Here is a 16,370-nt window from a genome sequence, read left to right on the forward strand (position 1 = left end):
GAACTTGAATGCTGAACTTTCTATTTTCCACCCTCATTCCCTTCATGGTGGCACATGCTAGCAATAGTAATAACATTTTAATATCTGCAGATAAAAATTACATCATTTGGGGAGTTCACATGCTTCCTGTAAAGTCTCAAAGAGTGAGAGCTGCAGTAGTAAGAGGTAATCATGTACCAACTAGAGTTTCTAATCTAGACTTGAATTATCAGCATGGCAGTCTGGCAGAATTCTCCTTATACTTCAGGCCAGGTGGGGTTATCTGTTTTCTGACACATAGGGAAATAAGTCCAGCTGTTAAAACAGCTGGGGAACAAGCTAAGAGAACTTTTTCAATAAATGACTGTTGCAAATGAACAGTTAGGAGAGATTACAAGGCTCCAACTCTGTATAGCTACTGAGATGTCATTTGAAGACTTTTTTCAACAGATTGAAAAGCACCGTGCAAGGTTCCTCTTCTGGAGTCCTCATACCTTTCATGCAAAAGGACTATGGAACAGGGAACAAAGTATTCTAATAACTTTCCACAAGAGCAGAGTATTTCAGAAATCAGTGTGTGTGTGTATGTGTGTATGGTTATTTAAATAAACCATTTTGTATTCTTAAGTTTACAGTTCATGCTGAAAAGTAATGTAATAGAGCAAAATTGCTGTCTGATTACCATCTTTAGATTCTAGGAGGATGGATTCTGCTTGATTCATTTCTATTCTGACCATAGTTAACCTTCCAGCAGTTACTTCTCTATTACTTTGCATTATTTAATGCCTGTGATTGTAGTCATTTGGTGCCAATTTTATATTTTTTCTCCCAAAACTAAGTCATCAGAATTTAATTAGAAGTCAGAAATGGGTGCATAACTTTGTGTTTTAGGATTTTACTTGATATTATGAATAACTTATTTTTGGAAGCACTTATTTGTTTAACAAATAAGGTGGGGATGCTAGAATAGGATATAGCTCATCAGAGGAGAAGCTTCCAGGTGACTTGTTTCTTAGCATCTCCACTCCTGTATACATTACAATCCCATGTTTTAAAACTGAATCTAAGAATGACTGCAGTGTATTTCTTATGTGTGGATGCCTTAAAGCTTTTCAATGAATTCTGTTTCAAATTCAGCCCACAAGAACCAAAACCCATGACAAGGGATATGATAAAATTCTATTAATACTGAGATTTTTCTATCAGATAGATACATTTTTATATTTATACTTTAATAAGTTGTAATATTAACATTTTCATAAGTTCTCTTAGGACTGACTGTGCTACAAAGGACATAAACATTTGCTAGTAAGTAAGGAATCAACACCAAGTTATGACTCAAAAGGCATGGATTCTAGCCTTGGTTACATATCACATATTTTATCAAGTTTTTAAGCTTACATGGCCTTTTGACCTATGCTTAAGTTTTCTTTTCAAATTCTAGAGGTGAGAGAAAGCCAAAAATAGATCTTTTCAGGACCTGTGTTGCTGCTATCCCTCGACTACTTCCTGATGGGATGTCAAAACTTGAACTTATTGACTTGCTGGCCAGGTAGGTGAAGGCTGTGGTGGGCATTATCTGACCAAATTTAATTTTAATACTTTGCCCTGATTCCTTGAAAAATATAATGTTAATAACATATAACTGAGTGAGACATTTGTCTGGATACTACATGTTGGTAAGAAGGAATAAAGGGTTGACTTTTGGGCGGGGGGGAATTGGATAATGGGCATGTTTCCCCATGTTCAAAAGATTTAAAATCAATGTAGAAACAAGTACCTAAGTACGTAAGCACAGAAGGTAGTTAACAGCCCAAGACCTGAAACTGTTCACATTAATGGCACACGAAGAGTAACGCATGAGTCGAGCAGGTAGAGAGATTTCACTGGACTGGGGAAGTCAGCAAATGACTTCCTAAGGACATGTAGAACCTGAAGGAGGTAAGCTTCCCTTTGAAGGAAAACTGGGCTTCAGAAAAAGGGAGTAACATGAGCAAAGGTACAGAGGTGGGACCTGAAAATGAAGGAAAAGAGTTCATTACTTAATCAGGTCAGATTCCTAATTCAGTGTCCAGAGACTCCAATGTGTCTAAGGTGAATAATATGGATCTTAAGTTAATTTTAGTACTTCAGAAAGCTGCCCCCAAATCATATATTTAGCACCCTCCCCATCTTCCATAAGAATTCAAAGTTCAATTAAGGCCCAAAGTTAATTCACTTTGAATGAAATTTTGTCATTATAGATAAGTAAGCATAATTATCTCATTTGATCTAACTTTCTGCTTCACAGTTATATATGTCTTTAGCTTAAAAATTAAAAGTGACTTATTACCTAAATGCAATTTAAGAGACAAATTATTAAAGCAAGAGGTTCAGAGAGGGAACAGCATAGAAGTATCAAGTCATCCTTGATTTGAAAAAGAGAAAGGAGTTTAGAAACCCAGTGGTAAAAAATAGAATTAAGACTGGAGACATGGATTTTCAGCTATACTTTTTTTGTCTTTATATTGAGGAAATATTAGTTTAAAACACCATAGGCTTAGGTGTACAGTTTCTCACCGCAGCTACTGTGTATTTCACACCACGCCCACCACCAATAGTCTAATCACCACCCACTACCAGGCTATTCCCTCTTCCTCCTCTCCTGGTAACCACCATTTTTTAATCAGAGTCTAAGTGTTAGCTTTTGGTTTTCCTTATATTCTACAAAGGAGTGTAATCTTACAGTTTTTCTTTCTCCTTTTGACCTACTTCACTGAATTTTCTCACCTATCTGTATTGTTGAAAATGGCTTAGGTGTACAGTTGAGATGAGTTTTTAAGGGAAAAAACTGTGATCTAGAATTATTTAATTTTTCAGCCTGTGTCTTTTTTTCCCCTGGCACAACCAGAGTAACACTTCTCACCTCATAGGACTACAATAAGACATATGCATTTATGGGCAATCCTTGGGAAAAGGTATCAACAGTTAAAAGACGTTAGCTTAACTGAAATCAAAGTAAAGTTCAAGTATTTCAATGTAGTTCCAACTGGCAATGAGTATGTCCACCATGATCTTTTGAAATGCCATTTTTTTATGTGCCTTTCAGCAATCTAATAAAGTTTCTAGTGCTGTTTTGATGTGTCTCTGTGTGGGAGATTCTTTCCTCAGAAATGACCTTATGAGGCCCAATCACTAATACCTGAATCTATAGCAGCAGGCATGTCAGGAGGGAATCCTGTTAGAAAACATTGGAATGTCACTGCTATTTATTGTGTGTTGTGTTAAGTGCATTCTTACAACCACAAATGCTGTTTTTATGAGGGTGAAAAATAGTAAATATTCTTGAGAGTTCAAGTTTAGGATGAAATCAAGAAAAAGACTGATTAAGAAGAGAAGACCATGAAGGGACCTTAATCATAAGCTTCAAAAAAGCCAGAAACTGTTCCTGTCACGGGAAAGATAACTGGAATGTGTGTGCAACCTGAACACTGGGTCCTATTAACCTTTGAGAAAATGAACCCTTCAGATCTTCTCAACAGGGTCAGAGGACAAAAGCAAAGCAATTTAATAGCAATAAATGTAGGTTTCAAGTCTTAGTCATTTTATTCTCCTAAAGCCCTTATAACTTTTGGATTAACTTGAGGCAATATACCGTCTCATCAGAAAGGTATGAGATCTTTATTTATTTTAGACACTCCTCAGTCCATGCATGTTTTATTTTTACTAGAGGGAAAACTTGGTTTTCTTCATATCTAGTAAAATAAGGCTTATTCATACCAGCTCCCTACTTCCCCGGCTCAGTTTCCTGAAGAAAAAGACTCAGGGCTGGGTCTCCTGGGCCCTTTTGCACCTTTTAAGTAAAGAATACCACAGAGGCTCTTGTATGTTTACAATAACAATAGTGTGTGGAATAAAAATGGCAGCTCCCTTTCTTCAAGCTAAAGATTTCTGATTTTGTGGCTCAGGCCACTTATACCTTGGGAAATCTTTCCATGGAAGCTCCACATAGGCCACAAAGCCTTCCTGACATCTTGACATCCCTGGGAGCACCTCCTTCCCAGCTGCCAGCTTTCCCAAAGATTCTCCACATCGCAAGGGCGCTTACTTCTCTCCTCCTCGGTTACCATCTTTTTTTCTCTCACTCCCCTCCCAGCTGTTTCCTGCTCTTCCCTTAACTGTAGAAAGCACCTTTCTTCCACCCCCCAACAGTCTACAGACTTCTGCCCTTTGTCACTTCTTGCAGCACTCTATTTACACTGAGTTTGCTGTTCAATACTTAACCCTCCTCTTTCGAAAACTTGTCATAGGATTGTGGGAATTGAATAAAGCATTTAAATCACTTAGCATAGTGCCTAAAACACAGTAAGTTCTCAGCAAATGTTATTTTTAGGCATCTTTACATTTGAATAACATTATGCCCTGATGTACAATGCATTTTATACATTATGTTAGGCAAGGTGAGCACATATTCATTCCTATTTTCAGACAAGGAGATTGAACTTCAGAAGAGCAAAGTCAGTTGCCCAAACTTAAAATTTCCTGTCACTGCCAAATGGAAGTGACAAATGTCATGGGTTTTATACAGAATAACAGGTAACATATTTTCTGCAGTTTCCTTATAATTTGTGCAAATTTTTAAGATAATGAATGCATAATTCAGTGGTATCTAAAAAATACTTATGTTTGCCATTTCTCATTCATTTTGAGCATATGTGTATATCATGGAAGGAGGCTGGTTGTTTTAAGGAAAAAAGTGAGAACCTTAGTCTCACTTATTGTCTCAATCTTACTTCTTTATTTTACCTGAGGTGCAGTTCAAAGCACTACAAATAGGTGGATGTTCATGCTTTGATAGCTACAGACAAGAAATTTCCACACCACTGATGAACTGTTGTAAAGGGTAAAAGTACCCCGTCAACAAGCCTCTCCTTTTGGTAACCTTTGTTTCCTGGACTTCACTTTAAAACCATTTCTTCGCTTGCTTTTGGAACAGGAAATATATCTTCCCTGACTTGGCATTAATATGCTCATTAATGAGCTCTTGACTGGTTTATATTATCAAATTTTTATCAGTTAGTATACTTTATGATAGAAAATATTAGATGGTTTCACTTATAGGAGGAAATAGGGGAACCACATAATGTATTCAGGAAAAATAACAATTAAAAAATAATAAAACAAAATAAAATAAGCAACTATAAATCAGAAATATTCTGTAGATGAGGGAGAAAGAGAAGGATAAAAATGAGGGAGGGAAGAGCACAGGGACTATGGAGGAAATTCTGTGTGGACTACACCTGAGAAATGACAGCAAACATTGTAAAAAATAAAAATAAAAAAAGATATAATTATGTTTGTGTTCATTAATTAAAATGAAATAAGAAAGATATTTGCTTATTTTTGAATTTTTTTAAAAAATATAACTATACTGGATTTGTTTTATGGGGAAAATTTTGGATGAGAGATTAGAAGTCCTGTGTTGGAATCTCGGACATAGACATTTTTTAATCACTGTGGGTCACAAAATTTCTTCTGTTAGTTGAAGATAGTACCTGCTCTGTTATGGGAGAATAAGCCATTGGCTTAGACATCTTCTATTCAGATTCTCAACTACTAAGTCCTGGAAATTGTACATATCTTTGACTCTGTCTCTCCTTCCTCACTGCTTCTCTGCCTTGGGTCAGGCCCCGATCATTTGTTATGTCCCTGCTGCTCTGCCCCTCTCTTGCTACTTTTCCAAGCATTCTCCATAGTCTAACTATTGGTTTTTCTCAGATATCTATCTAGTTATGTCACTTGCCCTAAAACTTTCTGGGTATTGTTCACTTCCTTCTAATGACAATAGCCAGCATTAACTGGAATACATGCTTGGTATGGGACTAAACGCTATACATGGATGATCTCAATGAACTTCCCAACAGTTTTGTGAGATGCAGGTTTCCAAAGGAGACATTGAAGTTTAAGAGGTTAAGTAATTAGTGTGAGTTCATATGGCTAATAAGTGACAGAAGCCAGGCACTCTGATTCCAGTGCACACACAGGTCACCCCTTCCCTCCTGTATTATAGCTAAAGGTGGCCCACAGAACGCCCATTTCACCAAGATGCCGCTGCTCTCTCTAGCTCTCTTTCAAACCTCACTGTTGTAAGCACCTGTGTCATTAGACACAGTAATATTGAACAGCGTATCCTAGGGGCTGATTACAGTGGGCATAGTGTCTGAAATATAGGAGGGTCTCAAAAATATTAAAGAAATTAATGAAAAAGTCTATAAAGCACTGTTAATTATCATGCTCCATACCAATGTTGAGATTTATGGTAATGATGATGTTTTAGGTTAAACCGTAAATACACTGATTGTCTTCAGCTGACTATCTCAGGATTTCTCAAAGTAGCACAATAAGTATTTTGGGCTGAATTATATTTTATTGTAGAGTATTGTCCTATACATTATAGGAAGTTTACCAGAATCCTTTATTTCAACCTGCTAGATGTCAGTAGCACTCTCCAAATTTTAGCAATAATTAGTGTCTCTAGATATTACCAAATAGCCCTTGCGGAGGAAAATCAACTGTGTACCATCCTCTTAATGTTTCATCTTCACTGAACTTCTGGATGAGTACTAATCTCTCTAGTTACTCAGATTTCTCATCTTTAAAAGATAAGAAATTATTCCATAGTCATAATGTATTAAGAAGGATTCAAATCCAGCTAAATGCCATATTTTCAATTGCATTCTAAAAGATAAAAAGGCTATTAATGGGAAAATGGTGAACTCTAAATAAAACCTTGAGTGTCTAGTGCCATTCCAATGTAAAGCTTTTAAATGATAAATGTGTCATGGTTATAAAAGAGGTCATCAGACACAAGTGGAAACAGAGACCTATGTATGTTGTTCCATAGATCTTTAAGAAAAGTGAATACAGTAAATGATTTTATTTTTTATTCACTTCACAGACTCTCTATTCATATGGATGATGAGCTGCGGCATATTGCACAAAATTCTCTCCAGGGTTTACTTGTTGACTTCACAGACTGGAGGGAAGATGTACTATTTGGCTTCACCAACTTCCTACTCCGGGAAGTGAATGACATCCATCACACACTCCTTGATTCATCCCTGAAGTTACTGCTACAACTGCTCACCCAGTGGAAACTCGTCATACAAACTCAAGGAAAAGTATGTGACCAAGCCAACAAAATCAGAAATTCAGAGGTGATTTTATGCTCTTCCCACCAGTTTGCATTTGTTTACATAGCATGGGAATAAGTTGCAGCTCAGAGAACCTCTTGATTGAATATAGAGAGTGTAATCTCAAATGGTATGGTATTTCTTTACTAATATTAGCAGACTTTGAAAAGGTATTTCTTATCAGAGATAACAAATGGTTGGTAATATTCCAAAATCATTATTGATGTAAAAAACTAATAGGAATATTTGATATTTCATGAACAAGATGAATTAATAGATAAACCACATTCTAAACCTTTGTAATTTATTTTAATATTGAGACATTAAAAATATCTCAAAGAAAAAAACACTCAGATATACATGTAAGAGCATATTCTTATCCCACTTTTATTTTTCTGAAAATAGAATTTTATTCTTATCACATGACAGCTAATTCCAAACAGCACCAGCCACAGAATTCCATCGGAGCGGGGTCCTCACTGCAGTGTACTTCATGCTGTAGAAGGCTTCGCTCTGGTTCTGCTCTGCAGTTTCCAGGTGGCCACTCGCAAACTGTCAGTTTTAATACTCAAGGAAATTCGAGCCTTATTTGTTGCACTGGGTCAGCCTGAGGTATGGACTTTCCTATTTATTTCGTTATTTCTTTTTTTAAAAAGATTTATTTATGCTTATGAAACTGGGGTACAAGCCAGAGGTGTGGTGGGTGAGAGGATTAACCAATGACAGAGCAGGGAGCAGAACAGGCAGATTGACAAAGTACACTGCTGAGGGTAGCAGTGGGTGGGTCAGGAGAGGTCTGCCGCGCCATGTGGGTCAGCTCCCTGGCTAGGTACCAAATTCGTGCTGCAGTGGCTTCAGAGAACTTCATAATGTGGTGTTTTAACCCATTGTACCACCAAGGAAGAGCCCTACTTCTTTATTTCTTATTTCAACTTTGCTAGTTATTTCTTTCAGCAATTTTGAAACTTAGATTAAAAACTATAAGTAATATACTACTATTTTATGTACTTTGTTATCACACATGATGTTGACAATTAAGTTTTGATTCATGTTAGGTTTTTAGTTATGTGATAGCATTTTTGATCTTTAAGAGATAATTCGTATGTTCTCAGAACAATAGAAAAGATTATTCCTGGTTCTCTAAGAGATAATGCTTTGTTAAGAAGTGAAGAATTTCAAGATTAGATATGAATCAGCTTTCTTCATAGTACTCATCAGTTAAGATCTATGAAGAATCTGTTATTACCTTTATATCAGAAAATAAACTTGAAAAAATAATACACCCCGCTTGGAATGATCGAGATCAAATAGTATCACTAGTTGAAAGTTGTTTAATCTCAGTGATGGTAGAGAAATGGCATCACAAAGAAATTTGCCCGTTGTAGGAGACGTAAAACAATTATTAAGCATGGTCAAACCTGGCTAACCTCCGGAAGTTGTCCAAGTTCTGTACACCTTTTCAGAAGTTAAGACTCGTTGCCTGCCAGCACAGTTGACCAAATCTTATATGTGAATTGATGAAAGAAGGATCAACACTTTTATGTCATATGTATCTTTTTTAAAATGCTACTTTCCATTTCTTGTTTTAGTTCACTCATCTTAGTTTTATAATGTGGAAACTGTCTTCACAAAACATGCCCAAATTCGTCAGTCCTTTCTGTTCACATGACTTCAGTTAGCTTTCTGATATATTTTAAGGTTTCATCTCTGATATCTAGCATATGTATGTCTAAGCATGCTATATTTTGGTAAACCTCCATTGGTCTCTAATCATGATGATAATGATAATGATAATAATAACAATAATTACTCTGTGTCCACCACTGTGTTTGGTACTGTATAAATTTTATCTCATTTAACCTTCACATAAACCTCACAGTTAGAATGTTGTTATCCCAATGTACCAATACTGAGATTAGGGATTACAAGGTTAGCAGTCTTACTCAAAATCAACATAAAGATTATGACAAAGCTAGAATTCAGATCCTGATATAGATTATGACAAAGCTAGAATTCAGATCCTGATATATATATATTATATATATGTATATATATATATATACCTCTAAAGTCATATATACTTAACTGTTCTTCAACTACTTTGTCAAGATTCTTTCTCTTATGTTGCTTTCATTGATCAACCACAACTTTTTGAAGCCATTGTTGTGTTTTATTTTCAATTTTATGACTTTATGTATCATTTTATGAGTTTTATATATTGTTTTATTTTCAAATGCCAGCTTTATTCATACATGAATAAAAACATTCCATGGCTTAGGGAACCTTACAGGATACGGTGTCTTAATACATAATTTTATATTTCTGAGATTCGCATGATAACAAACTATTCATGTAGAAGAATCCCCTAGAAGGTTCTCTCTTATTCCCTTTCCAATTTGCTTATTTTATACCAAATAGCTATACACAACATAAATGCCTCATGAGTGTGTTTCTGATGCAGTTTATTTGGGATAAAACTCAATCACAATCAATAATTTATCATTCATTTAGTATAGCAGTTCACTGTCTTACGTAAGTAACATATTAATCAGCTAGCAAGCATATTTTATAGGATCCTCCATTTCTTAAAATTAACAACATGAACACTTTCGTAAGTAGTATGTGTTTCTGGTATTGTACTCTTGAATGTGTGTGAGCCTTTGAAATCCAGGTCATTGCCTTTTCAATGCAATATGAAATTAGAATTATTTTCCAGCAGAACTTGAAAGACTAAACTCAAAATCACAGGGGTTATATCCGCTACCTTTCACCGTGTTGGCATCCACTTTTCTGAGAGAAAACCCTTATCACTATCTTGCAAGCTGTTCTGTTTCATGTGCTAGATAAAGGCTCAGTGGGGCGGGTGGGAAGGATTAATTTTCCCAAGATGAGTAATCACCTCTTTTTGTACAGGACGACGACAGGCCTATGATTGATGTCATGGATCAGCTAAGTTCTTCCATTCTCGAAAGTTTTATTCATGTAGCAGTTTCAGATTCAGTAAGTACATGTTTGATCCTGGTTGCTAATAGTTCTTAAGCTTAAGTTCTGAATCTATCTGAAAAACAGAGACAAAGAAAAATTGTATGGAAGAAATCTGGAGTTTTAGCACAGACTAATAAATGGACACAGAGGTACTCGTGAAAACAAGACTGACTTTCCAAATGCCAGCTAAGGAGATGTTTCAGATACATTTCAAACAAAGTTTAAGCCTTAAGAATATAGATAATACTTTGCAAGCTTCAATTTCAAGAATTCCTCAGAATTCTTTAATAAAATGCATTCATTTACTGTATTTAACAGTGTAAAATATTTATTTACATAATCCTCCACAGCTTACAAGCTTACTTCCACAGTTAAGATCTTAACTGACATTCATAGTTATTAAAATTTTGAAGATGAAGGAGTGTGGTCACAGTCACAGAAACAGAAATCTGAGAGTCCAGATCTCACTCTTTTTGTACTGCATCTAGTAAAGCTTTACCTGCTACATAAATATATTTTTCTACTTAAAAAGCTATTGTTGGCTTTCAGCTTCCTAAACAAGTAGAAAAAAAATTTTAAGTGATTGTAATCAGCTAATTTTTTTTAATCAATATAACTCAGTAGCAGAACCTGGATTAATTTCAACTAAGTAGTTGAAAAGCAACAGGGCAGATGTGGGACTGTTTGTAGCATTGGCATCACTGGCGCCCCTGTCAATTCTTGTCAAGCAACTGTAAATGAATATACACATAAATGATAAGTAACTCTAGGTGAATACAAAACCACAAGACATGTGTGAGCTTTTCATGGCCTTTTCTAATAGATTGAAAGCAGATCCCTGTTTTTTAGTAACTGTTGCTATTACTTATGTTCTGAATAATCATGCTGATAATTACTAAAATATTAGCCAGAGCCAACTTTAATCATGATCTGTCTAATCTTGCTTACGTTAGAAATTCACATTGTGTTAACAATGAATGAAAGAGTAAAGTTTTATACACAGATCTTATTCTCTGCAGATCATATTTTGTTCATATGATTTTGATTATCAGAAACAAAATCTTGAGCCATAGGTAACTAGGTTAGCAATCCTGCATGTAGGGAGATGCAGGAGAGAGAAGAGAACTAATAAAAGGGGCAGTGCCTTAATGCCAGGTGTTCTTACATCCCTTACCTTGTATAATTCATTTAAAGATTAGTTGAGGTCAGCATTATAATTTCCAAGTCACAAATTAAGCAGACAGAGACTCTGAGATGTTCAGGAATTTCCCAGCTCACAAGCCTTGGGCAGAGCTGTTATTGTAGAATCTCATCTCTCTGGCTCTAAAGTTCAGATAGTATTTTTATTGTTTCTTAACCATTGAAGCCATTATTGTCACTCTGTTGTCCTTGGGAACACGTTGACCCCAAAAGATAAAAGGATCTCTTTAAATGCCTAACAAACATAAAGGCAGTTTCCTCTCCAGCTAGATTATTTGAAATTTGATCATCTGAAAGCTGATAGTTGGTCTTAAAATGAAATATAAGAGCTTATAAGTGGAACACCACTTAATTTTCTAAAAGTTTTAGCATACATTATTTTGACTTGATAACACAGGATAAGAATTAGTGTATATCATACGCTGAAAAGCATCCATAAAATGTCCTTTCTAAAGAAGTTCCTTTAAGTCTAAGGGAAGCTGTTTCAGAACAAGTAAAGGTAAAGATCATGATTTTATTTATTTATATATATATATATATATGTATTTATATATTGCAGGCATAAAAATACATTTATAAATCTCAGAGGTTAGTAAGATTCCAAATTTCAAAATGACAAATTTGTGGTCAGGTTTAAGTTAACTCTCATATGTTTGTTCAACAAATATTTAGTGAGCAGCTTCTGTGTACTAACAATGCACAGTGCTAGGTGACATTAAAACTGCACAAAGCATGGCCCCTGTCCTTAAACTCTGTACTTGAGCTGCTTGCAGTCCAGCAGAGAAACAGTAATGACTGCGAACCAAAATGCCATATGGTAGGAGTGAGGGAGATGTTTCAGATTCAAAGCTGGCCCCTTGCTGAGATGGTCAGGAAAAGTACTGTGGAAGAAAGGCCATTAAAGCTAAGCCACAATGAGGACATGTGATTTATAGCTCAGCAGTCACTCATTTCTCCTCTGTGCCTGCAGTCAACATTGCCACTGACCCACAGCGTGGATCTGCAGTGGCTGGTGGAGTGGAATGCAGTCCTGGTCAACAGCCATTACGATGTGAAGAGCCCTTCCCATGTTTGGATATTTGCTCAGTCTGTCAAAGACCCCTGGGTCCTCTGCCTGTTCAGCTTCCTCCGGCAGGAGAACTTGCCCAAGCACTGCCCCACCGCCCTCAGCTACGCCTGGCCATATGCCTTCACTAGGCTCCAGTCAGTGATGCCTCTGGTGGACCCAAAGTAAGGAATATGAGTTTCTGTTTTGCTTGTCTTACCATTTGTCCTCTTACAATTTCATTTTATATGAGACTGGGATATTAGAATCCTCTCTGGTTTCCAAACTTCCTAATACAGAATTCTTAACATTGACCAAAAGCAGATGAAAAGCTTTTGTCTAAAGCTAGGATTTTTCCCCCACAGCCTTGATACTCAATAGGATTGTCTGAGTAGAGAACCTTGGGCCCTGAATGGTACAAAAGATGTTAAAGTTCTGTTCTACTTCCCATTCAGTGCAAACATTCCTTGACATTACTCAGTTTTATTTGGGCTGTGTCCTTTGACCACTATATGACAAGTGCTATTTAAGATCTGGAATTTAGTGTCGTTCTTGTTTCAACTTCATGTTTCTAGTAGCCCAATAAATGCCAAGAAAACCAGCACTGCCGGCAGTGGAGACAACTATGTTACCTTGTGGAGAAATTACCTTATCCTTTGTTTTGGAGTTGCAAAACCCAGTATTATGAGCCCCGGACACTTAAGAGCTTCCACTCCAGAAATAATGGCAACCACACCTGATGGTACAGTGAGCTACGATAACAAGGTGACATGACATGCTTCAGAAGAATTATTCTGTAAGGTTTTTTTTTAGCTTGTTTGTCTAGAGTTCACAGTGCAAATTGCACTGTGCCTGCCATCTGGAGTATATGGGATCAGATTTTCATCCTACACATTTCTAAATTCCATTGAGCATTTATGTGAATAATTCATTGTCCCTCCCAGAAGAGTGGAGAACTAAAGATAAAAAAAAGTTAAGAATTTACCTAGGGCTCTATTTAACTTTTATTTATTAGCACCTAAGGTTGGGTTCCTGTGCCACATCCACATTTCTCTCCTCACAAGTGTTCACCTGTAAAACATGCCCTGATTAAATTATTCTATTGCTTATTTGTAGATTGAATATTTTCTCCTTTTAATGAAAACTGTTTATAATAAAAATGCTTTTCAGAATTTGTGTGCCAGGTGAAGATGCATTCATTGTGTGGTATTAAAATTTATGTGTTTTTTTTTTCTCCCTTGAAATGATGGCAGTGCCTTGCGATGTGGTGCAGAATTTTAATGGTTTAATGGAATCATCATTTCATTAAAGGAAGCATCAGTTATCATGTTACCTCTTTTTCACTTTCAATCAACTTGTTTCAGGCCATAGGCACCCCATCGGTGGGAGTTCTGTTAAAGCAGTTGGTGCCTTTGATGAGACTAGAGGGCATTGAGATCACAGAGTCCTTAGTTTTAGGATTTGGAAGAACAAATTCTCTTGTTTTCAGGTACAGTAGTCTTGATGAGTTGTTCTAAATGTATATATGTTGCTGCTATCATAATTCCTGTTTTTAACTTCTTTGAGTTTGTGTGTTAGCATGTGCCTGGAGTTTACTGGCTTCACTCTATCTCTTTTATGTCCTCGCTGGTTGACATACATGTAATGTGAATTCTTTCGATGGTCTCGCATTTCACTGTTAGCCATTACAACTTTTGATTTTACCACTCAGATTTTATCTCACTTGCAAGCTTTGTATTAGACAAATGAAAAAATGTAGTGTCAGTTCGCCAGGCTGTTTAGAAACATTAACATCAAAATAATAAGCTTCTGTTCATCAGCCATTTTTGCAGCAGGCTCTCTTGTAGGGGCATTCCATTATACATCCTGATCTTTGGAGACAGTGCTTCATTATCATGAATTCCTTATCATCTCATACTTTTAATCAGTCATTCCATCTGAGAGGATATCAAAGCCTTTTGAAAGAGTCATCATAACATGTTCATTTAAATTGCCTCTTATGACTTAAGCCAAATAACGAAAGTCTGTAAGGGCAAATAAAACAAAGTTTTTCATGTATATGGAAAAGGAAAAACTGTAAGCATCTATTTGAAAAATAAAAATTAATGAAGTGTTTGAAAGGTAACTGTGTAAGATCTGTGATATCAGTCATGGGTAGAGTTAGATCTTGTCCTAAAAAAGTGATTATAAACTCTAATACGTATAGCCAGTTAACCAGTGTTTTACTACTTTTTAGCTAATTAGTTAAGATATTATCATATGAAATACTACAAGAAAATAACAAAACAAATCCTGTACTTTCTAACTTTCTTCCCTAAAGAAGGGCACTTTTACCTCTCCTGCCCTCTCAATATTTCTAGGGGTAGATAAACTTATGTAATTTGCTATCCCCGTGAGTCTAGAAAACTTAATATTCCTGAGTCACAGTTGCCTTACCTATGAAGTTAGCAAACTAAATAAAAATAAAATCCATACCTCTAATTAAAAAAGGAAATGGTATATTTATTGAATCTATCTTATAGATTTATTGAGAGGATTGTGTAAAAAATAATACATGGTTGAGTAAATATTCAATAAATGCTTGCTATTAGACAGAGGAGAGCATTATATTATTATGTTACTTATAATATGCATTATTTTCCTTTCTTTGATGAAGAAATGCTAGGGGGCTATGTAATAAAACAAAACATCCTGCCAGAAAATACAAGATTTTGAGATATAGAGCAGGCTTTAGACAAATTACCTATGGATAGACTAGACCTCATAATTTCATCTAATTGGGCATAACAAGTCAGAAGTTACCTCCTAAAGACAATTAATTAGATTAGATTAGATTAGCAGGAATAAAGATATGAAATGGAGGTAATGAGGACAGACAATGTGTAGGAGGGCAAACTTTTAGTTTTACTGAGCATGAGGAAAGGTTAAATGAGAACTTTCTCCATTGTAGCCCTTGACATAATATATTTATCATCCAATTCATATAAAGCATTCTCTTTCTGAAATTCTAAAAATACTTCATTTTAAAATTAACTCTTAAGTCAACTCTGAATACAAATATCTACAATAGAGTCACAGTAATTGCATCTATCTTTTATGCTCTCAGAGTAAGAATTTCTTCTATGTGAGGACTTGACTTAATGTATCTTCAGTCCCACAACCTGTGGAAAAGTACTTTAAATTAGCAGGCACTTGTGATATTTTTTTAATTTTTCAGATAATGTTTTTTGACATAGTGACCTCCAAAACATTAAATCAAAATGAAGTCAACAAATATGTATAGTATAGACCTGAATATATATACATTAATACTGGGATTAAGACCAATAAACAAAATTTAGGTCAGTCCTCTACTTCTAGTTCATCACATGATTGGGAAAATGGGCAGACCAAAGAAACTTTTCATGTCAGAAGCAAATTGAAAAAGATTATTTAGAATTGAATGAATATATTTGTCAACAAATTTGGTATCGATAATAATGTATCCCAAATGCTGACTTTTTTCTTCCATAGGGAATTGGTAGAAGAACTTCATCCATTAATGAAAGAAGCTCTGGAACGAAGACCAGAGGTAAAATTTTTAATTTAAATAATTAACACCTTGTTTTATTAAGAGAATGATGTGGATTTAAACCAAACTCGGTAGTTTCCCCTAAAAAATACAAAAGCCCCAACATTCTTTTAACAACAAATCTTAACATTCTTTTATTTTCATTATTTTTAAGTACTATTGGGTAGTTAGTAAAATATGGTTCCTATTTTAAAAGATTTTACATCCTAAAAAGCAAAACCACCTCTAAATAGTCATGTGTGTTAAGATAATACATTCCTTTGCAAGTCTGAGCTGATTGAATTTTGGTTTTAGTTTATGTGTTTGCTTTTTCTTTTTTAAAGATTTATTTATGTATACAGAACTGGGGTACAGGCCAGAGGTGCAGGGGCGGTGAGAGGATTCACCAGAGACAGAGTGGGGAGCAGAACAGGCAGAC

The 16,370-nt window shown here is 35.6% G+C and overlaps 1 protein-coding gene across 6 annotated transcripts in view; it reads left to right on the top strand.

Moving 5' to 3' along the window:
- FRY (furry homolog (Drosophila)) overlaps window positions 1-16,370 on the top strand; it is a 289,488-nt gene that overhangs the window by 181,755 nt on the left and 91,363 nt on the right. For 5 of the 6 annotated variants that reach the window (XM_012723238.1, XM_004680191.2, XM_004680190.1 and 2 more), the window contains exons 17-24: window positions 1,424-1,531; window positions 6,917-7,175; window positions 7,581-7,763; window positions 10,065-10,151; window positions 12,307-12,566; window positions 12,957-13,146; window positions 13,746-13,870; window positions 15,895-15,952. In XM_012723238.1, the coding sequence (XP_012578692.1) occupies window positions 1,424-1,531; window positions 6,917-7,175; window positions 7,581-7,763; window positions 10,065-10,151; window positions 12,307-12,566; window positions 12,957-13,146; window positions 13,746-13,870; window positions 15,895-15,952 (1,270 nt within the window). The remainder of the gene's footprint in view (window positions 1-1,423; window positions 1,532-6,916; window positions 7,176-7,580; window positions 7,764-10,064; window positions 10,152-12,306; window positions 12,567-12,956; window positions 13,147-13,745; window positions 13,871-15,894; window positions 15,953-16,370) is intronic. The other variant, XM_012723237.1, reaches the window with a different exon arrangement.

This window comes from Condylura cristata, unplaced genomic scaffold (assembly GCF_000260355.1).
Source record: "Condylura cristata isolate star-nosed mole 26May11 unplaced genomic scaffold, ConCri1.0 scaffold00010, whole genome shotgun sequence".
NCBI classification, from domain to species: domain Eukaryota; kingdom Metazoa; phylum Chordata; class Mammalia; order Eulipotyphla; family Talpidae; genus Condylura; species Condylura cristata.